The sequence below is a fragment of the Ricinus communis genome, chromosome 10 (genome assembly GCF_019578655.1).
Source record: "Ricinus communis isolate WT05 ecotype wild-type chromosome 10, ASM1957865v1, whole genome shotgun sequence".
NCBI lineage: Eukaryota > Viridiplantae > Streptophyta > Magnoliopsida > Malpighiales > Euphorbiaceae > Ricinus > Ricinus communis.
Genome location: NC_063265.1, coordinates 22535781 through 22560345, shown reverse-complemented (window position 1 = coordinate 22560345; position 24565 = coordinate 22535781). Strand labels below are relative to the sequence as shown.

The 24565-nt window shown below is 29.4% G+C and overlaps 1 protein-coding gene across 2 annotated transcripts; it reads left to right on the top strand.

The window, feature by feature from the left end:
* Positions 1–7443: 7443 nt before the first annotated feature.
* LOC8273873 lies at positions 7444–14732 on the top strand. Of its 2 annotated transcripts, XM_015721160.3 has the most exons (7): positions 7444–8030; positions 9203–9295; positions 9640–9873; positions 10486–10588; positions 11812–12041; positions 13656–13725; positions 14109–14250. In XM_015721160.3, the coding sequence occupies exons 1-7, from the start codon at positions 7618–7620 to the stop codon at positions 14112–14114; spliced, it is 1149 nt and encodes a 382-aa protein (XP_015576646.1). In that variant the 5' UTR covers positions 7444–7617; the 3' UTR covers positions 14115–14250. The 2 variants fall into 2 exon arrangements, with proteins under 2 accessions (XP_015576646.1, XP_002522160.2); XM_002522114.4 differs by lacking the exon at positions 13656–13725 and having other exon boundaries at positions 7446–8030; positions 14109–14732.
* Positions 14733–24565: the final 9833 nt, after the last annotated feature.

Genomic DNA, 24565 nt, shown 5'->3' with positions numbered 1-24565 from the left:
TAGATGACAGTTAGCACCAAGTTAATAATCATATGCCACTCCAACTCCTTAAGTACAGAGAATGGGGCTCTAACGCTGAAAATGAGGAGCATATCCCCAAGAAAAGTGGAACTTGGAAATTCCTATAAAAACAGGAGCAAACCAGTACAGGGGGAATCAACAAATAACAACACTGCAAATATTCAAGACTACTCAAATACTAATCCACTGTAAATACTTTCAGTTTTTAGCAAACTATTTCTTTCAATCATTTCTTTGTATTTATTTCAAACATCAGTTTAATGCAAATTTCTAGTAAATTTCTTTCAAATCTCCAGCTTATTTACCTGCAACTACCTACTATTATTTTACAATTAATTCTTATTGTGTTTTTTAGGATCTAGAAAACTGTCAAGGGAGCTTACTAAGTTTAATTAGTAAGTCAAGTTAAGGCGCATTAATTACAACAGTTCGTGTAACTACACGAGTGGCATGCTTAGCACTTATTTTCACTAGACATTATTTTTTGCACGTCGAGTGGGACGCATCTTAAAAAATGCCATCAATATCCAGAAATATTTTTTTCTGAAAATTATATTGGTCTGTCTTAAAACTTGAAATTTGCGCCTGTGACAGCAAAGTATAATATGAATGTTCCTTATGGATAAGTTTTACTCCATATTATTATGCATATGAAGAATGAGATCTTGTCTCTTATGAAGAGAATTATTATCATGAGGCCCTATATACTCTAATAAAACCTGTTATGAAAAGAAAGAATGAATTTTTATCTTCAATGATTGTTCTAATATTAATGCTCATTCTTTGGCTAATAATTTCAGGATTCAAGCAGAATTAGCTTGCAAACATATGTAGGAGATTATGAAAAGCTAAAAGGAAGCAACTGAAAATCTATGGCAACAATTTAGTTCAACAATGACTAATATTGTAGAGAAAGTTACTTCAAGTTTGGCTCTGAAAAAGTCTTAGACCAAATGGCTATGTTTTGTCAAAATCTTTAAGGAACAACAATATGGAAGCGCCTATGAAGCATTCATCCATAAGGTATAGATAGGGAAACGATCATGCCTCAACCTTCTCAAATACATATAGAGGAAAGTCATCTTCCACCACATAAGAAGGAAGAAAACAACAATCGCATAAAGGCACCACATGGTCACTTTAATGGTAGGCCTATGTTATTACATCAAGCTTTCACTGTTAAGAAACTCGAGGGACATTCCTCAAGGGTCCCTTGAGATGTTCTTAAAAGTACTCGTAAAGACAAAGGAAAACAATATCAACAAGAAAAAATTAAGAAGAAACCAACCCATTATCCAAGAAATCTATCAAGATATGGTTGCCTCAATGACAAGCCACTTCAAATTATCATCTTTGATAAAAAGAGGAAAACAAAGGAGACATCTTTAGATGGAAAATATTTACGTAAAGTGTTGATCCCTAAGAAATACTTGGTTCAAGAAGATAAATCTTTAAATATTCACAATAGAAAAGTTTTCCATAAAATATGGATTCTTATACAGTTCTTGGTAAAAGATAAGTAAAATAAAGAAATAATATTTATGTTTGTAGGAATCCAACTCCCCAATTACCTATGAGATTCCGTAAAGATATCTAAAGCATCATGGAGAATCTAGTAAACAGTAGCACTAACCACTCATAAGAACACAAGATGAAAGACTTCAAAGGCAACATGGTGATCCAAAGAGGGTTCCGTATTTGACAAACCGAAAGAAGATCTCACCTTCATAGATGAGCATATATCAACATGTAAGATCTCACCTTCATAGAGGAGCATATATCAACATCTATTAAGGAGGTAACTAAAATTTACAGGTTTCATTTGCTGAATCACAATTTGCATTAAATTATTTCTACTCGCTTTTCTTAATTTTATATTGAAAAGTATGTATCTTTATGTAAATTATTGTACTTAGCTTGTTTGGTTTTTCTTTTTGTATGGAAAGAAAAATTCCTATTGGCTAACAAAATTGTGGAAAGAACTATATAAAATACATAACATATCTAGAAAAAAATGAAAAACAAGTAAACAATGAGGCACAAGGCCCATCCACAATCAAGAAGAAGATATTGGAATGTTCTTAAGTAAATATTTCAATTCGAGAGCCTCAAGTAAATTGAGTTCTTGGGGAGCTAGAACCTCCAAATTGAAAATGTTCTTAAGGATCCAAGTAATTTAAAAAAAAAAAACAGTTTGAGAGCCCCAAGTAAATCGAGTTCTTGGGGATCTAGAGCTCCAAGTTGGAAATGTCTTTGGGGATCCAAAAAACTTTTCAGATCATAAAACTTATTTTTCATACATATTAGGCTACATCCTAAAATATTTTTATCAATTTAAATCTAATTATATACAAATACCCAATAAGTAAAAACACATGAAATAAAAAAAAAATTGGGTAAAAAGCATATACCTTTTTTAGCATTTTTCTATAATAAACTTAGAGAGGCTTTTCTTTTGCAGGTGGATACTTTTCAGTAATAACCCAAGTATTAGAAACAAGAGTTGAGGGTATGGTTTGAACCAAACTAAGCTAATATTGCACCAAAAGCCAAGAGAGGGCAATCTTGGACGGGTTGAGTACTTGGTGATGATGCTCGAGTAGATGATGTTGGAGAAGAAGCCTAAGCGAAAGAGCTGTCATCTTCGACAGTGAGCAAATAGGCTACTGCTGATGGTGCAAGATGGCAATGAAAAAGACCCGTTGATGAAGAGAGAGGAACAAAAAAAAGAAGAAGATGTGGCTTGTTTACAGCTACATATGTTAAATGAAAGAGAAACAATTGAGCTATTTACACGTGTTATTGGCTAATACTGGCCAATATACGCGTGGGTGGCAATTGTTGCCACTATATTTATTTTCTAGCCCAAGTCCAATATTAATCGTAATAAAAGTCAAATCCATTAGCAAGCCCATTATTTTAATTAATTAATTAATTATTGCAAAGATCAAGAAAGTGAAACAGAAAGTGGCACAAGGTACGGGAGCATAAATGACAATTAGCATTAAGTCAATAACCGTTTGGCACTCCAACTCCCTAAGTAAACAAAGATAATAGGGCTTTAGTACTAAAATGAGAAGTATATCTATGAGCACCCATTTTTCGAATATAAATATTGAAGGAATTATAAAAAAATTCATGATGAAAGTTACTGCCTCTTTCGAGTCTCAAGAGATTGAAAATGGGCAAATCTAAGTTAGGGTTGAGAATAATTGACTAATATTATTTTTTCTATAATCAATTTGGACTCAATTGGCAGAAAAAATTAAGTTTGAGGGGTGGAACAACAGTTTTTGCAAGTTCAGGGACTAAATTATCAAAAAATTTTATACTTTTTGCTCACAAAGCCAATCACCTCTGCGTACAGCCGACCGACTTAGCATAGAGCAAGTCGGCTCTACACTGTACCGATTGGCTATTTTTTGAGATTCGACGTCAATTTTCATACTTTTTGACTTAAAATGTTGAAAGTGATGAAAAGAAGTTTTTATAAGTGATTTGTGATAATTATCGGATATCTTTAATGATAATTATTTGAATATAAAAAATTTTATTTTATTAGCAGAGATCTTTTTTAGTAACTAGAGAGACAAGTCACCAAGAAAGAACTCAAGATTAGGAAAGTTTTCTTCTTGAATGGTAAAAGTTTTTCTCAAGTCCAAACAACACTGGATTCTTATCCAATCTTCGATTCAACCACCTCATCATCTCTAGAGATTTATAGATCAGCAAACTATGGTGACAACCTGAGAGTTTCAAAATCCAACATCATCAATATCTTCTTCTCTTTTCTTTAATTTTATGATTTTAGAAAAATGTTAGGATTCATTTTAAAGGTTTTATATGACTTATGTGATCAGATCTAGGATTTTTAATAGTTTTATATGTTTCTATAATGTTTATGCATGTTGAGTTTTAAACATGATAATATGAATATTTGTTTTTGAATATGATAATAATACGTTTTCTATTGGGTCTTGAATCTGATGATTGGAATAGTTAGGATGATATGTTAAATTTATTCTTTTGATTATATGATTATATTGAAATTTTTAAGGTTGCATGATTGAAATCTAGTAATGTCATATGAAGTTTTATTTGCCTTCTATCAATTTTTTTTCTCATATTTGTATTACTTTTATGATTTCTGGCTTAATTTGATTTGTTATGTTATGATTTTTACTTCATATTTTCGAGTTTTTATCTCTTGTACATGTTAAATCGGCTTCTAGGCGAGGGAGGATTAAAAAAATTACAAAACTAACCATAATCAAGCCCTATAGCCGGCTTTGCACTAAGTTGACGGCACTATGATGTCACCAATCGGCTGTGCACTGAGCCGAATTGACTCTGTGATGTCATCAATCAGTTGTTCATCTCAAATTGCCTTAATTCATTGATTTTCAAGCTATTTTGCTGATTTTTGCCAATTTTAACTTATTTTAGTCATTTTTCTTAAGTTTATTAGTTGTAAGAAGGATTATAATAATTAGATTTACTACTTTCTTTATTTTATTTTTTTATAATGGCAAATAACTGTTAACTAAAATTGGACATCTAGACTTATGTCCTAAAACTTGGACTTTGACATACAATTTATAGTCTATTAGGTTAATGTATTAGTAAGTTTGGGCTTAAATTAAAATTCAATTAGACTTAGTGAGCTTTGCCATCTTTAGTTAATTAATCAACTCACTTAGAATAAGATCACTGAATCAAGTCTTGGCATGTAAGATATAACTAATTTAGGTTAACTTCTTTATACTTAAAGCAAAAATTGTAATTGGGCTAAACTAGATGGGCCTATTTATACATAATTAAATAGTTAATTTAGGCTAACAATATAATTGAAATCAAGCTAAATCTAAAATGGACTAGACATAGGTGGACCTCACATGCTGCAGTGCTTAATGTGTAATAGTATAACTGTCGCATTTACAGGGAGTAGCCTGTTAAACAATAAAATTAAAGATAAAAAACACAAATAAAGAAGTTGGCTTCCGGATCCGTCTCTAGATTTATGATGTAAGCTTCCTTATGGAATCGAGAAATGTCACTTATTAGTAAAAGCATTCCGTTGAATTACTCAGGTGGAGATTCCCATCTCCGCGCTAGTCTTTGTGATTAGTTAGCATGTTCTCGATTAGGTTGAAAAGCCTTGCACTGTTGTAGTCGCTAAAAATACTTTGGTGCGTGCCCAAAACCACTGTCCGCAATATCGCTAAGAAAAGTAAAACTTATGGATCTCTATAAAAGCATAAAGCAAACCAACAGTAAAAGGGAAATCGACAAATAACAATGATAACACTACAAATATTCAAGACTACTCGAATACCAATTCTCTACAAATACTTTTAGTTTCCAGGAAGCTATTTCTTTTGATGATTTCTTTGTATTTATTTTAAATATAAGTTTAAGGTAAAATCTAGCAAACTACTTTCAAAGTAATCTAGCTTATTTATTTATAATTATCTATTGTTATTTTACAATTTTTGTGGTATTTTTTATGATTTAAAAAATTTGTCAAGGAAGTCTAAGAATTCACTAAGTCTGATCAGAAAGTTAAGTTAAGACGCATTAATTACAATAGTTCGTGTATCTATACACCTGGCACACTCAATACTTATTTTTCACCAAATGTTATTTTTGACACGCCCAGTGGGATACATTCTAAAAAATGCCATCCATATTATGATACATGTGAACAATGAGATCTTGTTTCTTATGAAAAAAAAATCATTATCATAAGGCCCTATACACTCTAACAGGACTTATAGTGGAAGGACATAATAAATTTTAGTTTTCAAATATTTTTCATACTAACACTTTTTGGGCTGATAATTGACCTATAAACATACGGAGAAAATTATGAAAAGCCAAAAAGAAATAACAGAAAACTATGGCAACAATTTAGTTCATTTATGACTAATATTGTAGAGAAAATTATTTTATGTATGGTTTTGAAAAGTCTAAAGCCAAAGGGTCAGGATGTCAAATTAAGTTAAGACGCATTAATTAGAATGATTCATGTATTTACACATATATGCTCAATATTTATCTTTTACCAAATATTATCTACAAATAAAAGTAAAAAAATTAAACTTTATAATATTATCTACAAATAAAAAATCCACTGAATATATAAGAAAAGACATAATAAAATACAAGTTGCTAGTTGATCAGTAGAAATGAAATTAATTAGTTAAAACTGAATATATTCTCTAGTATAGGACTTTTCGTTGTTGATTGTGGGATCGCCTTTTTCTAAAGAATATGGGCAATTTTAGTGAACAATTTCCACATAAATGTTTTATTGCTGCCTGACCTAGAAAATTATATTCAAAATGACATTCATCACCCACGGGGAAGCTTTGATGTTTAAGATTGGGCATGATCTTTGCCACAACAATTTGGATAATTTGGAAGTAAAAGAATTAATAAGTAATAGTGGTTTACTAATGTGTTATACCACCGTTATTATTATTTTAATTATAAAATCAAATCGATAGATATAATTTAATAAAATTATTAATATTTAATATTATTTTATATAATTCTAAAAGATAATATAAACTAATTATTTTTAAATGCCTTTAATTTTTTTAAAAAAATTTAAATTTTATTAATGTAATAATATTAAAATATTTATTTATTCATTTAATGTTATAAAATAACATATCAATATAATTAATATTACTATCTTTTTAGAATTAAAAATTTATTATATGATTAAAAATTTTAATTTATTATTAAATATAATATTAGAGATATAATTTAAAATGTTATTTTCTATATTAGAATTATTATTTAATTACAAAGCTAATTTATTAATTAATATAATATTAAAATATAATTAATATATTATTTCTTAAAATAAGTCTAATATTATTATCTTATGAGAATTTTTTATTAGTTAATATAATATTAGAATATAATTAATGTACTATTTTTAGGGTATAATTGGATAAAAAAATTATTTACTAGTTAATATAATATTAAAATATAATTAATATTATATCTCTTAGTATTATAGTCGGTATTTAATTAAAAATGTAAGTTATTAATAAAAATATAAAATTATATATAAGCTTGAATCTCATGTGTTAAAAATAATACACATGTTAAAAAGAAATTCTATGTGTTAAAACTAAACACACATATCAAAAAAAATTTAAGATTTAAAAATTAATATATATACATATATATGAATCAATTTCTTTTATCAACTCCATAATTATAATTATTTCAATAAATTTTGAATTAATATTTCTAATATTAATAAAATAAAAGTTACATATTAGATTTAAAAATAAATATAAAAATATAAAATATATGTAATAATTATGTAAATATACATTAAAAGAATAAATAATATATTTTCCTCACTAATAAAGCTCATTCAAACTGAGTTTCTTCGCTGAGAAATTGCACCACACCAAAAATCTACATTTACTTCTCCTCAAAAAGAAAAGAAAAGTTCTCCATTTACTCTTTCTTGATTCTCTTACTTCACTCAAAACGCACGAAAACAAGAAAACAGACAGGTCTGTTCATAATATTGATGGCCCACTTTTCTTCATCTGGCAGATCTAACTGATGATGACTCACTTGTTGCTTAAAATCTTGAAATATATAAATCTCTTACAAATCTCACTCCTCTCTTCTTCAACTATAATGGCAACAATTAACAAACCCTTAAGGCCAAAACCAAAACTCAGTTCCCCAATTCTCACTACCGTCATATGCATCTCTTCCATTGCTTTGTTATTCCTTTTTTCTTCTCTTATTTCCACAAATGGCTTCTCTTTCTCCTCTCCAAATACCCATAACATAATAGTAGACATCATCAGACCCACCAAACCCACAAGACCACACTCTTTACACGACAAGTACTTGTATTGGGGCAATAGAATTGATTGCCCTGGCAAGCATTGTGACTCTTGTGAGGGTCTGGGTCATCAGGAGTCTAGCCTCCGGTGCGCTCTTGAAGAAGCCATTTTCTTGAATAGGTATTTTTGTTTGTTTGTTTCTTTTCTCTTTCACTACTTTTAAATTTTCTTGTATCTATCGTTGTTTGGGTTTATTGGGTTTTGGCGATTTTGGTTGATGTTGGTGTTGTTTTTGAGTTTTATTTTCTGTTTGGATGCTGAGAAAATGGTAGGAAAGTGGGATTTTGTAATTGTTTAAAGCTGTTGTTTTATTAATTTTTGGTATAACTGACATGATTAGTTGGATTATTTTTTTCTTTCTGGTAAATTATTTAACTGGAGCATAAAATTTTGGATCAATCATCATCGGCATTAGTTTAATGGCTTGTGAAATTTAAGAAAAGCCCAAAAAGAAAGTTATGTTTGGTGAATTTTATTTTTTTACCTACTAATTTTTAATTATACATTGAGTGTATTTTATATTGCATGCTTGAAACTAAGACATAAATTTTGAATTTCGAAATATAGTGTACGGAATTGTTGATAGTGCAATTCGAACTTGTAGCTTTAGGTATATTCAATGCTTCAAGCATTGTCTTTCCTGCAATATGAAAGAGTTGGTGACTGTAAAGGTCGAACTAGGCAGTGTAAATACTTGTCACAACAAAGGACACATAGAATGCTAAAAGAAAGTTACAAATCATCATGCATAAGACCAATGACACCAAATGTGAAACCCAGAATTAAGGTATGAGCACCAATAGATTCTGCAATCAAGATTTCTGAACTCTAATGGAAATGAGATTTTATAGTATCCATGTTTAGTTATATATATCACATTTGAACTCAAAATTCAACTCGTGGCAGTCCCAAAAATGTTAATTTAAGGCTGAATATAATACAATAATAGTTAACATAGCAGCAATAAACAATAATCATAGGACCAAGAATTAGGAGAAAAAAGAAAAAGAAAAGTAAGAAAGAAAGGATTATACATATATAACCAACTGAGGAGAATGAGGCCAAGAGTGCGATAAGAGAGTGGCAGTAAAAGAAATAGCAACAGTAATGAGAATATGGGTAGTTAAATGAGCACAATCTTTTAGTCAACATAAGGCTTAATCTGAATCTAGTTGGGATCAGCAATAAAGATATTTTCCTCCATTGTGATTCGCTTAGCACTGAAATCTAGAGAGAAAAGTCTAGTCCTGTTTACTATACCTGAAAATTCTCTTTCCATTTCTATATTGTAGGACGTTTGTGATGCCTTCTGCAATGTGTATTAATCCCATACACAATAAGAAGGGGATCCTTCATCATTCTAGCAACTCAAGTGCGGAGGAAAGGTATGTTTTCTATAGCTCTTTGATGCTGACTCTCCTGGAAAATAAAATTTCTTCCAAGGAACTAAACAAAAAATTGCATCTAAAGCAGTAAATCCAACCATGCAAAGTGTGCAATATGTTCTGTTATATGCTCTACTTGCAAGAAATTTGATTGGTATGCCATTATCCTTTAAAATCTGAAAGTGGTGTCTAGAGAAGTTTTGCACTTCTTGCCTTTGAATTGATATCTAAAAGAAAGATGTGAATTAGCAGTGGCCTGTCTTCATCATTTATTGATACATGTGCACATAATCAATCAGCTTAATCAACTGGATGATAAAATCTTACTTAATTTTGTTTAATAGGTGGGCTGCAAACTCTTGTGCGATGGACTCTTTGTATGACATTGACCTCATATCTGAAACTATACCTGTAATTTTGGACAATTCAAAAATTTGGTATCAGGTGCTATCAACAAGCATGAAGTTGGGAGATAGAGGAATTGCCCATGTTGAAGGAGTTAGTCGGGTTGATCTTAAAGAGAACAGTGGCTACTCGAATCTCTTGCTCATAAATCGAACAGCAAGCCCTCTTTCATGGTATTTAAATTAATTTTGATGTTGGCTAGTTGTTGCCTATTTCATGTTAACTGCAGGATTAGAAATCATTGGGTAACTGGAAAGACTGAGGAATCATGGGAAAAAAGTTCAGAATATTATTTAATTTGGATTTAAAAAGATCTTTGGTAGTAGAATGGTAGTTCCTACAGGTCACTTGGTATACTCTTGAAATTAGAAGAGAGCTGCTATACTATTCCTGATGCCTGTTCTAGATATTTGTTTCCTGAACTTCTTTTTTACTTGTCGGTATGTATCTTAATGACAAGATTGGATATATTATACTTTTCATTTGATTTAGAGAAATTCTCTTGGTTTTATTTATTCTATTCACTGATTTTAATATATTTTATTATTTGGCTGACATGTTTTAAGAGTCTTAAACTGTTTAAGCTGGTGTTGGATATGATAAGTCAAAATTGAGACTGACTTCTTTGTTAAGAAAAAAGGAAAATAATTGGGTTGGGGGAGAGAAGGGTTATGGATTATTATTCTTGATAATATGTTTATAGGTCATAAGATACTCCTATAATTCAGGTTGAGAAGATAATGTGTTTATATGTCATAAGATGCTAACAGATGATGGTCAATCAGGTTCATGGAGTGCAAGGATCGAAACAATCGTAGTGCTATATTGTTGCCATATTCATTTCTTCCTTCCATGGCTGCAGAGAAATTAAGAGATGCAGCAGACAAGGTCTGTATGTTTAATATTGTTAGCTCCTTTTTACCATACAAAATAAAAATTGACAACAATCCACATCTTATGCATGATTTATGTAAGAAGTTATTTAACTGTGCAGTTGCTGTTTCTTTTAATTCTTAATGCTGAGATATGGTTCTTGAGGAAAAAATCTATAGTTTTATGGATAAACAATTATGGAATGAAATTTCTCCAAGCTATTGCAAATTCTTTATTGTAGATTGGATGGAAACTGACTGGTGTTTTCTCCCACAATTATAAATTTGTTATCATATGAAAAACATAAATTTTGCATTAACAGATATCCAACTATTATAAATTGTCTTGAAAATTAGAATAGGAAAAAAATGCGGCTCTGAATATTCTTTTTATCGTGTCTAAGTCTTCTTACTTTGCACCATCTGTAGCTTCACAAGTCTTGTATGGTTCTACATGTCTTATCCTGCTCTGCAAATGTCTAACTGTGTAATCCTCAAGTCTTGAATCCTTAAATTTTAGATCTCAATATCTCAATTAATTAGACCTCATTTTCTTCAGCCTGAACCATGAGGGCCATAATTCCTTTTCTTCTTTCCCAAGTTTTATATCCAATGCTTTTCAAATCACTGCTGTTCATGCTTTCTTGTACCACCTTGTAGCTTTCAGGTAGAGCTTGTATTAGAAGTAGTTTGATTTGTCCTTTAAAGGCTTACGGACATCTATGAAATTTAAAGATGTTGTAGAGAGATCATATAGTTGAAATTATCTAGGAGTATGTCATGGGGTCAGATAATCTTCACACAATAATGTGATTTCTCTTGATGAAGACACGGTGTTTAATAGGAATACAGACAGATTTATCAAATTAACTTTAGATAGTTGGCAAAGCAACCTGGTCTTATTTTTAACCATTTTGAAGTAAGTTAGAAGAAAAGTCAGAATAAAGTGTTTATCTCGGAGTGAATGCTCCACGGTCAATAAATAGTACAGGGTGTTATAACTGGGGTAAGGTGGTATCAACATTTTGGCTTCTATTTAAATTTCCTGTGATTTGATTTTGCTCGTTCCTGATGTATCTGTGCATATGTGGTGCAATATCCACAAGTTTGTTGTTTACAACCAAGTTTCTTCTACTATTTGCTTTGTATTATTTACTTGTTGCAAAACATTTGTAGAAGACCTTTTCTAACCTACTATTTCATCAATTCATTGAGCTCATTATATTTAACTTTACACAGATTAAGACACTCCTTGGTGATTATGATGCTATCCATGTTCGTCGTGGTGATAAAATAAAAACTAGGAAGGACAGGTTTGGTGTTGCACGAAGCCTACATCCTCATCTGGACAGGGATACACGCCCAGATTTTATGCTCCTCAGGATTGAAAAGTGGGTGCCACCAGGACGAACTCTTTTTATTGCTTCAAATGAGAAGACACCAGGATTTTTCTCTCCTCTCTCTGTTAGGTAACCTTCTTAACCAAAAAAAAGATCTGCATGAGTAAACAACTTTTATGATATTTTTTTTGGAAAGCAAACCTAATTATTTCTTTCTTTTGTAGCATAACTAAATGATATTAATATGGAATAAGCATAAGTTATGATACATGTATGATTTGGAAACTTTCAATATCGAAAATAAAAGCAATGACGCACCAATAAATAAATGCATTTAAATGCAGTTTAACTTTGGACTTTTTATCATTGCTGCAACTTATCATGGTTCTGTGTGAAAAAATTTAAACTGGAGATAAATATTATATGATAAAATTCACCCTATATACTGACCGGGAGTTCGAAACTCTAGATGATCATAATGTTGATGCACTTCAATCCCAAGAAGTTGAAGTTTTTAACCTTTTTAATAATGTTTACTCCAATCAACTATGTTACACAATTTGGTTCTTCTTCTATTATCACACCTGTGTTTGTACATTCTTGAGAAGTGAAATTAAACAAGATTCACTTAGCAGTGCTTTTATACATTATTGAGGGTTAGTAGGCAAAACAAATCTCAATACCAAAATATAAGAACCCATTTGAAACACTAAGAGTATGTTTGGTTAGAGTTTTTGTTTTATTCCAAATTTTCAAATAAGATTACCATTGAATTTTATCAAACAGTTTTTCTGAGTATGTTATGCTCTTAAATCATATAGGCATTGTTTGATGAGATTTTAGAGTCCATGGGTTTAAAATCCACGTATAGTGAAATCAATAGATTTTAAAGATTCCGCCATTTGGATTGAACATAGAATCCATGGATTCATAGGGGTAATATTGAAATTAAAGAATATTATAGCAATCCATCATTCATATAAAATGGTGAATTTTGAACTCTCCTACCTTCTAGGTGGGAAAATAAACCCGTCAAAAATTAGGGATTTTGGAGGATGAGGGATTTGTCAAAATCCACGGATTTTGACTCTCTTGTGGATTGCCAAACTATAAATTTAGCTAAAATTCATAAAAATTTACAAAATATTTCTTTTGAAATTCTTTAATCCAAAAGGTGACACAATTTATTTTAACTGAACCCCTAGAATTTAAGTATGTGAATATGCAGCTGCTATTAGTTTTTATAAGTCATGGTGGCTGGAGTAGGAAGATATTGCTACATGCTAATATTTGATTTCAGAAGGACCATCCTACTAACTTTCCTAGGATTTAGAGGCGGGTACCCTTTGTCCCACTATATGTATATTTCTGCTGTCCAGTTTTTGTACTGATATTAATCCAACCCACTTCATAAAGAAAATTTGACTAATTAACCAACCAACAAAATTAATTCTTATAAGTAACATCTTGTTGCTGCTTGAAAACATATAAATTATTTTCTGGTCGACGGCAGTTTACAATAATCAGTGACAATGTATCTTCCCCCACCACCTCTCTCTCTCTCTCTCTCTCTCTCTCTCTTGTGTGTGTGTGATTCTCTCCTTCTATTTTCGTAGTAGGATCCTGCAGCTAGTTTTCATTTTGTGAAAGATAAGTCTTATACATGTTAGTAACTTCATTGCTAGTTTGGATATGGAAATTTGGAGGTTAAGCATCTCATTGAATTAAAATCTCTGACACTAGGAGCCTCTTCTTCTGTCTGAGCAATGATAAACTCCAGGAAGGACCAAACAACGGAAAATACTGCATAGAGGTCAATTCTTATCTTGTATGTCAACATTTTCTTGTACAAAAAACTGTCTTGGATAACCAGAATTGACACGATAAGCTGTCCTGGACATGAGACCCTCTTGATAAACATGATGGTTACCTATCTTGTCAGGGCAGGAATTTCAATTAAATACTGACTCTACTGTGTCTGCATTGCATTTCCATACCTGGTTAAATTTTCTAGGAATCGCCTTTTTAATTTGAGCATGCAGATGAGGATGTATACCGCGTAGTTGCAATCTATGCCTTGTCATTTTGGCTTAGTATAAGTGGATTTATCTTTCTGTTTCCCTTTTAAAGGAGATAAAAGGTCGAGTGGACAACGGTGAAAATGACGTTGAATTTTTTGGTGTTTTGGATTTGCAGATATAAACTGGCATATTCGTTGAACTATAGCTGGATATTGGATCCCTTGATTGAGAACAATTACCAACTATTTATGATCGAGAGGCTTATAATGATGGGTGCCAGAACATTCATTAGAACATTCAAGGAAGATGATACAGATCTCAGTCTTACTGATGACCCAAAGAAGAATACCAAAAAATGGCAAATACCTGTATATACAATGGATGAAGTGGGAACTTGATGGCAATGCAGCCCACTACTCTTACTTTCACTTTACTCCAATGTGTATCCCACTGCTACCTGCAGAAATGTTGCATACTATACTTGCCTATCCGATCATTCTTCCATGTAATGGTTTGAGAACGCACTTCGTTTGTAGATCAGAATCTTGTAGCTTCATCAGGGGAATCGGTGTCATGAGGGAGGTGCCAATTAGCCTATGTAAATTGCAATATTGAAGGTACGGCTCTGTATGTTTCTAGTGTATGTACTGCACTGCAGAGATTTAATAGAGAAAAGAGATGCACCTCTCTCTCTAACTTGTTTGTGAGTAACCATTATTTCTGTAGATGATTTTTCATTTATTTTTTAAGATTACCAATTTTCCTTTCATTTAATGAAGTTTATGGTTGCATTTTCTGAGTTCTTTCTGCCAACAATTCAGTTTGTCTCATGTTTTTTCTTTCGGAAATTTTTATGAAACTATATTGAGGTTTAACGAATTTTCACTTTAAGATTCATGTTTTGTTTTGTTTTTATTATTATTATTATTATTTTTTTAACTTTAGTACTATGTGAATATGACTGTTAATAAATAACGGTCAAATTGCATCATACCGTTAAGAGATTCTGGTGTGGCATGCAATAACCACTGTTTTTTCAACTGGCACATCAGTACTTGCTAACGGTATTATGCAATTTTTTTCATTATTTGCTAACAATAATATTCACTGAATATCAATGTGACAAGAAGTAAATTACAGATTTTGAAGTGAAAATACAATAAGTTATATGGTAATTTATTGAAATTTTCTTTTTCTTTTAAATTTTTTTATCTACTTTCAAGTGGGGACTTGATTTCTTTTAATTTATTATAAAAGCTCTAACAAAAAAGTGAAAAGAACTGAAAGTATATATTTCTCACAAGTAAATGCTTGTCATTGTTCGAGTCTAGCTATTTATTCTTCTTTACAAAGATTATAAATTATGATGATTAGAGTTGTAAATTAGCTGATCCGCTCGCGAGATATTCAGAGCTAGGCTCGATAAAAATTTGTTCAAGTTCATTCGTTAAAATAAATGAGCCAAGCTCGAACTTTATTTTCAAGCTTATTTAATAAATGAGCCAAGCTCGAGCTTAGTAGTGCTCGGCTCATCTGAGCTTGCAAGCTGGCTAATTAAGGAGCTCGTGAGTTGTCTTATGAATTAGCTCAATAAATAAATAAATAATTAAAAAGATAATATATTTTAATTGAAAAATAAATAAATAGACTATAAAAATTTAACTTTTATTACATTAAAATAATAATATATACCAACAAATTATATTTTAATTGTAATTTCTCTAATTGGATAATTTTAATGTTATTTAATCAAGTGTTAGTTTAATAACATTATAAATTAAATTGGCATTTGATTACATAATAACTTACCAATTTATTTTGTCCTAAATTAATTAAAGTAAAACAATAAAATAAAAAATATATATAAAAACAATGTAGTTTTGGTATATGAATATAGCTAACTTAAATCAATCTAAATTATGCTGTCTTACTATTAAATTACGTTGTCTTACTATTAAACTACGTAGCTCTAGTATTGAATGAACAAGCATATATTATTTAAATACTTAAAAATATTTAAAAAATTATAGTCTATACATTTGTAAATTAAAGAAGCATGAGTAAATATTTTTATAATATGCTTAATGTAAAGCTTATAGATAGAGTGAAAATTATTATAAATTATCATTATCTTTCGCACTTTTTGCAAAAATTATATAGGACTAATTGTAAAAATAATCATTATCTTTAGCGCTTTTTATGAATTTAATATAATTTTTTAATTTTGACAATTTTAACACGAACTCTATAATTTTTTTGCAATTCAAAGTACCAATTGAAAAGTCCGACATAATTTTATTGACATATCGGTGAAGTTGGTTGAATTACTCTACATAGACGTTAAGTCAAGAATCTCACATTTGCTTAATTGCAAAAAATCATAAACTTTACTTTATTTTTACAATTTCATCACGACTTTTAAAATTTGAAAAATTGGTACACGAATATTCATCTCAATTAAACTTAATAAATAACAAAATTAATTACAATAAGAAAAAAATATTAAAACTAAGTTTTTAGTAATTGATTATATGATTTAATTACAATAAAGAAATTATGCATTTATTTAAAATAAAAATATAAAAAATAAATAAATAAGGTAAAATAGTGATAATTGTTTTTACTTTTAAATTACTAAAATTGTTTAAGAAAATCATAAATGTGATTTTAATATTAATATTAATTAATTATGAAATTATAAAGCACAAGTAGGGTCTAAAATAAATATTTTATGATTTATAATTAATCTATGAAGATTTTCGTCACGAATACTTAATTACTTAATATAATCTAAAATTTATTTTTTGACTTCATAAGATATAAATAAATACTTTTTATAAATTTATCTTAGTCTTCTTCAAAAAAAAATGTTTAATATGTATTAGTGTTAGTAAGATAAGAGATTTTTTCGGGCCAGTTCCTATGCGGTCTCACACTTTGTTTAGTTAAATATATGGCTTTCTTATTGCAATTAAATTTTATATTAATTATTATATATTTTAATTTTTGTTAAATTATTATTTATTTGTTCTAATTGAATTATTATTTACTTGATTCGGTTCTTTTGCATCCTACCGAATTATAAATAGATTTGGAACGAGTTTGAGACTAAATTCTAATATATGTGTGGGGTTCTGGTCGGGTTCGGATTCAAAATACATTAATAATATTAAGTTATGATTATATAGTGCTAATCATGACATTAATTATATTTATCAAATAATTTTTATTAATAATATATTTTTTAATTATTAATTTGATATAAAAGAATTTAGGAGATTTTTAAATTTTGTCATGTAATAAGATTTAAATTATAACTTTTATTTTAATTTTAATTAATTAATTTTACTTTTATTGTTAAGCTAAATCATCAATTGATATAAAATTATGTCATTTTTTTTTAAAACTACCTAGTTTTGTCCAAAATCAAAACTACATAGTTGATATAACTAGGGCTGAGCATGGATCTCGGTGATTCCTGCCCGAACCGAATAACCGTACCGAAACATACCAGAACCGAAATAACTGAAATTTTTTATAACCGAATTGAACTAATCCGAATTTTTTTCTATGGTATGGTACTGGTTCTTTAGTAAAAACCGTACCATAACCATACCAGAACCGATCCGTCTTGTACTAATCCGGACCAAACCGTAGAATCAAATTTTTTAAATATATTTATTAATAATTATTTATATTATATAAATAATACCTATTAAAAAAAACTATAATATTATAAAATACTTTATACTCTATAAAAAATTATTTTATATTTATCATTTTATATAATTCAAGCAAGTATTATCGAAATAAAAAATACTACATATTAAAAAAACTATAATATTATAATATACTTTATACTCTATAAAAATATATAAGTTATATATTAATATATCATATAGTATACTGATACTAATATACATACTATAACATTAAATTTATAATTTACTATCTACTAACTTAACCCTAATATCTTTTCTTACCACATATTATAAGCATACACCTAACAATTTGAACACACCGTCTTTCTCTTTAGAATACATCGCCGCACCTCTCATTTTGCAATTCAGAAAGACAAAATCTCTAAGGCAAATTTCTGAATAGAAAATCAAAAGGAAGAAAGAAGAAATTCGCTCGCGTAGACATCTTCCTCTTTAGAACACACCGCTGCACCTCTCAATTTTCAATTCAGAAAGATAAAATCCCTAAGGCAAATTTCTAGTCAGAAAATCAAAAGGAAGAAGGAAGAAATTGGCTCGCCTAGACGTCTTTCTCTTTAGCGCCATGCATAATTGGCTCGCAAAAATGTAGAAGCAAGAATTGGCTCGCGTAGACGTCTTCCTCTTTAGTGCTATCTTTTCCCATAAATGTCCCGTCGTTGTTCAGTCCCAGATATTTTTCTTTTCTTTTTTCTTTTTTATTTTTATTTTTGATGGGTAGATTGTTGGCTGCAACTGTGAAAAATATTTTATTTTAATGATTGCCATCTGTAAAATATTTTTATGCTAGCAGTAATATATATTTTAATATTTTGTATTTGAACATTGAATGAATTGCTATATTTGCAAGTGACTGAATTGCAAAACAGGTTATTAAGAATGTGATTGCAATTCTAATTCAGATTTTCATGCTACTTTCTTTAGGTTGGTAATCATATTTTCTCTAAATGTGTTTGATTAAAGATGAGATTAAAGTTGTATTTTTTAAAATTTCTTAGAATCGAAAATAGCACCTAATCAAACTGTATTTAACTGTAAAAATTGGTACAATACGGTACGGATCCTTTTATGTTTGGTATGGTACTGGTACCTTCAATTTTAAAAGAACCGAGGTTTGGTATGGTACTGGTGATTTATAGATAACCGAATTGGACCAATCCGTGTTCAGCCCTAGATATAACTACAATCTAAAATAAAGAATAGGACTGCTATACACATCCTAAATTACAAATCCTATTATTTCTCTAATCCTCCGCCTTCACGACTACGCCGCCCTCATCCTCCTCCAAGTTTCCAGCCGTCCTCCTCATTCACGACTACGCCGCCCTCCTCCTCCTTTAATTTTCCAGCCGTCCTCTTTTTATTCACAACTACGCCGCCCTTCTCCTCCTTCAAATTTCCAGCCGTCCTCTGCCTCCTTCACAACTCAGGAACACTCCTCCATCATTTTCTGTTATGATTTAGGTAAGCAACTCTTTCTTTGCAAAGTAATCAAAAGGCAAAGTGACAATCTTAATTGACTTGTTTTTCCCACTAATTATGCTTGTGTTATGTTGAATTGCTATGCATTTGAGGAATCAAGAACTCTAAAAGAATTAGTTGGTTGTTTCAGAATGTTTGCATAAGATGTTTCAGTATGTTTGCATTAAAGTACCAATGAAGAAATCCAACAAATTATTTTTTCTTTTTGTATTTCTTATAAGCACACTGAGGTTGTACAACTTAAGTTCATGAATGAAAAATATATCTTTTTTCTTCAAAAAAGAATAAAAAATAAAAAAAATTACAGAGAGAAATAGAAGATCATATATATACTTCTCTTAAATTAATAAGAATCTTAATTCCAGAAATAAGGTAAAATATTTTAGATAAAAGTGTAGGTATAATTAAATTAGTATACACTTTTGCTTATTAATTTGCAAGACTTATAGTCAAGCAAGTAGATAAATACAAATAAATAAACTCAAAATATCGGTATGCACTTTTTTTTTTACTTTCCTATTTTGATATATTTAGATTTAACAGATGTCAAATTTAAATGAGGCTTATCCAAATCTTCAGTCCACTTAAAACTCATTTACGAGCCCAATTATGGTCAATGCTGTTGAAAATAGTGAGGCTGAAAACTCAAACAAAGAAATTAATACATCTACTGCAATTGAAGAAAATGAAGAGGAGAATCCATATTATGCAAAGAGAAGGAAGCGAACATCAAAAGCATGATCTGAGTTTAAAGAAGTCACTATTTCAGATGGTTCAACAAAGGCAGAATGCATTCATTGTAAGCATCGACTTGCAATTAACAAGATAGGTGAAACAATACAGTTTCTTAGACATTTAAAAGTTGTACAAGGAGGCAAAACAACATGACAGGGCAAAAAGAGATTACTATCAATACAACCATAGCAGAGTCAGAAGCTGTAAATGCAGTGCAAAATTTTAAATATGATCAAGCTAAGATAAGAGAGATCATGTCCAATTTTATCATGGTTCATGAGTTACCTTTTCTTTTTGTGGATTATGAAGTATTTAATTTGTTGATGAAGGCAACGACTCCGCATTATCAGAAGGTTAGTCGTAGAACAATAAGAAAAGATTGTTTTACAAGTTATGAATTAGATAAAAAGAAGGTTTTCACATCACTTAAGAATGTTAATAGAGTAAGTGTGACTACTGATCTGTGGAAGTCGAGCAACCAGAAGATTTCATATATGGTCCTTACTTGCCATTTTATGGACTTTAATTGAAATTTACAAAAGCAAACTCTAGATTTTTGTGATGTACCACCACGTCATACTGGAGTTGCTATTTGTGATGCATTGCACAAGTGTTTAATTGATTGGCAAATTGAAGATAAGGTGTGACAGTGACTGTTGACAATTCCGATTATAAAAATGTTATTGTTCGAATGTAGAAAGATAACCTTTCTCATAAGAATCAACTGCCTCTTGGTGGCAAGTTATTTCATGTAAGATATTGTGCTTACATCTTAAATTTTCATGTAAGATGTCATGCTTACATCTTAAATCTCCTAGTGCAAGATGGGCTATCTGAGATTAAAGATATAATAAAGAATGTTTGTAACAGTGTGAAACAAATTACAGCTTCGGAGGCTATCTTCTTATATTTGGTGAAATTGCAAAGCAATTAAAGCTATCTTCAAAATATCTTATTCTTGACTGTTGTACAAGATGGAATGTGGTCTATTTTATGTTATCAGCTGCTTTGGAGTTCAAGGATGTCTTCCCTTGATATCAACAAAGAGATCTAACTTATCATCATTTGCCTAGTGAGGAAGATTACCAAAAGGTTAATGAAGTTTGCTCATTCTTAGAAGAATTCAATGAAGTAACTAACATCATTTTAGATATGGATTCTCTAACTCAAAAAATTATTTCTTTAGTTATGGTGATTGTATAAAGCTGGTCATTTTCAAAGCTGTTTTTTTAGTCTTATGTGAAAATTTTAATATTGTTTAGTTAATCTTTAATATGACCAGTTATATATATTATGTTGTTGTAGTTACTTATTCTGTACACTTTATTAAAATAAGGTTAATACTGAAATATTATTTTAAGTAGCGAATATCCAACATCAAATTTATTTCTTTTCAAGCTTTATATCATTAAACGGTTGTTGGATGAAAAGTATGTGGGTGAAAATGGTTATATGCAATCAATGGTTCAAATGATGAAAAACAAGTTTTATAAATATTTGGGTGATTGTAATCTATTGATATCTATGGAAACTATTTTGGATCCTAGGTACAATATGCAATTGATTCAGTAGTGCTTTTCCTTAGTTTATTTTAAGAATGATGTTACTAAACATATTTCTACAGTTCAAGAGACTTTGAGTAAGCTTTATAATGAGTATTTTGAGGCTCGTAAAGAAGATCCTAACAAAGAGGTTCATAATGAAAATGAAAAAGAGAGTTCTTGCAGCAGCTTTATTATGAAAGAAAAAACTAGAGGAAAAGCAGATTTTTATAGTTATATAAGGACTGATGAACTAGTATCTGAGCTAGTGAAATCTGAATTAGATGTGTATTTAGATGAAGGCGTTCATATTTGCAATGATGATTTGTTGTTTAATGTATTTGAATGGTGAAAGATGAACAATCTAAAGTTTAAAATTTTATCAAAGATATCATGTGATATATTGTAAATTCCAATCACAATTGTTGCTTCAGAATCGACTTTAGTGCCAGCGGTAGAGTAATTGATCATATCGGGCGTCCTTGGGAGCATATACAATTCAAGTTTTATTATGCGGTGAAAATTGGTTGCATGCCTTCTATAAGATAAAAAGAAAAAAAAAGTAAACTCAAACTCTATATGATATTTACATCTTTACATTTATTTTTTAAATTACTAATTACATTTATTTTTACAGGATAACGAAGATGTTAAGGAGTTTAGAATATCTTAATGGTGCGAGTAAAAGTTTAACTTTTCAGAAGTTTCAGATCATTGCAGGCTACATTATATCACTTGTGTTGTGACATGTTGTTCTACTCAAAGAGTTTGTCGAACTCTTTTTTTATCAAGAATTTAATTTAATTATTTTATTTTTTAAATTTATATGTATATTTTACTTTTGTGTATAATTTATTTATAATTGTAAAATTTACAGTTACATATTTGGTAAAATCGAACTTGCTTAACGAGCTTGAAATCGAGTTGAGCTCGAGCTTAGCTCGTTTATATAAGTACCGAGCTAATAATAAGCCAAGCTCGAGTTCAACTCGTTTATACGTAATATCAATCTAATTACAAGCCGAGCTCAAGCATTTGAAAATTATAATGAGCCAAGCTTGAGCTTTAAAATATAAAACATTATCGAGCTCGAGCTTAGTCAAATTTTTGCTAGTCGAGCCTAAATATTGAAAAGCTCGACTCGGCTCGGCTCGTTTGTATCCTTAATGATAATCAAATATTTCTTTATATCCTTTTATGTCATATTTATAAGAAAATTAAATATAGTTTTAGTTATCATTTATGTAAATATCAATGATATCTTAACAAAAATTAAGGTTATTATGTTAAAACTAGAAATTTAATTAAATGAAAACTTTAAAATATGGACCAACATATTAAATATTAAATAGTTGATATAAATAATAAAGTAAAATATCCATTATAATTTGAACGTCTAGATTTGAAGTCTAATAATGCAATTTAACCTAGGCAAAATGCATTTGTGATTTGGAAAACCTCAATGCTTTTTGTGATTTTTGAATTGAGAAAATTACACTCATGTCAATTTTTAAATTATTACATTTTTACCTCCGTTTTTTTATATTTACAACTTTACCTTTCTTCTTAATATTTATATAAGGTAATTCAATAATTTTAGTTTTTGTGCTAGTTGTTTTTCTTCTTCTCTCTTTCATGCTAAAGGCTTGCCTCCATTTTTCTATTTCATTATTGAATATTGCATAAAAATATTGTCAATTCTCTATGGCTTTTTGCACATTTATTCTTTTAAATCATTTAATTGGCGGGCCATCTCTTAACTTGGAGTTATCTAAAAATATCCAAATAGATCTAATTATTTAAAAATACATATGAAACACATTTATTGATGTTATTCTTGATGCAAGATTTTAATATATTATATAAGTAATATATTTATAATATATATTAATATTAATATTAATATTAATATTATATTATATTATATTTATATACAAAATTTTAAATTTAAAAATAAAATTAATTCGAACTTGAACTGAAGTTATTAAATGAGCCTATAAATGAGCTCATAAATGAGCTTATTCATAAGCTTCCTAAACAACTTGAGCTTGAGCTCGAGCTCTTGAGTAGGCTCGTGAGCTAACAAACCAAACTCTATCAAGCTCGAGTTCAACTTCATAAAGTTATCGAGCTCGTAACTATGCTTGAGCTCGGCCCAAATAACTTAACGAACAATCTCGAACGAGTTTTTTATTGAGCCGAACCTTTTGTAGCTTATGAGACGTTTGGTTCATTCACATCCCTAGCCATAATATCTAAATAATGGGTGATAATGAATTTTGTTAGAAAGTCACAAAGCTTGTTGGACGATGTGAATCTCTCTTCTGATTCTCCTTCTTTCTCTTTTTATCTTTGTCTTAGATACACATATTAGTAAAAGTTGAACAATTGTAGCTTTACAATAAAATCATTTTAATTTTTTTTTAAATTTATTGAATTTAGCTAAAAAGTTTAGCTTTTTTCAAACTTTATTTAGCAAAATATCTATTTTGGTTTTATATATATTTATATATTTATGCTTGAAGTCTTCTAATTTTTGGGCTATATTTATGGTTCGTTATAGCTCTTTTATATCAATTTACATTTTTTTAAGGTTTCTTTTAATAATTGAATATTTTTGTTGATATTTAGTCGATGTTTCGTTGATATTTGGTTGACTTTAAGATGAATATGGTGGATGTTTGATTGACTTTCGGACATATAAAGAAGTCTTTAATTTATTTTCTTGAACTGTTATTTATCTGTTTAATAAGTTTATTAGAAATTAATTATTTTTATTAAACAAATTATATTTCAATGTCTAGATTTACTTTATTTTGTGTTTAATTATGATTTTATTTATTTATTTATTGATATAGAAAATGAATAAAAAAAAGATAGTAAATAAACTAATTCTGGATAATTTGGAGATTGGTTTGCCATGAAATTATTAAACGGACATGGCTAAGAATACTTATTTTATGATAATTTTTGTTTGTAATGTAATAATTTCTTGATTCTCGTTGATATTTTGTTGATTTTAAGATAAGTATGGATAATATTTGGTTGATGTTTGATTGAATTTCAGATCTATGAAGAATTGTCTATGTGAATAGTAAACAAGAAAAATATATCTTAAAAAAAAAGAATTAGTGGCTATAGTAAAATTACAAAAT

Excerpts from the sequence above, each read along its gene's own strand:
- LOC8273873 (XM_002522114.4), top strand. The coding sequence starts at position 7,618 with ATGATGACTCACTTGTTGCTTAAAATCTTGAAATATATAAATCTCTTA. Across the intron at positions 8,031-9,202 it reads GAAGCCATTTTCTTGAATAG|GACGTTTGTGATGCCTTCTG; the intron begins GTATTTTTGTTT and ends TCTATATTGTAG. Across the intron at positions 12,042-14,108 it reads TTCTCTCCTCTCTCTGTTAG|ATATAAACTGGCATATTCGT; the intron begins GTAACCTTCTTA and ends TTGGATTTGCAG.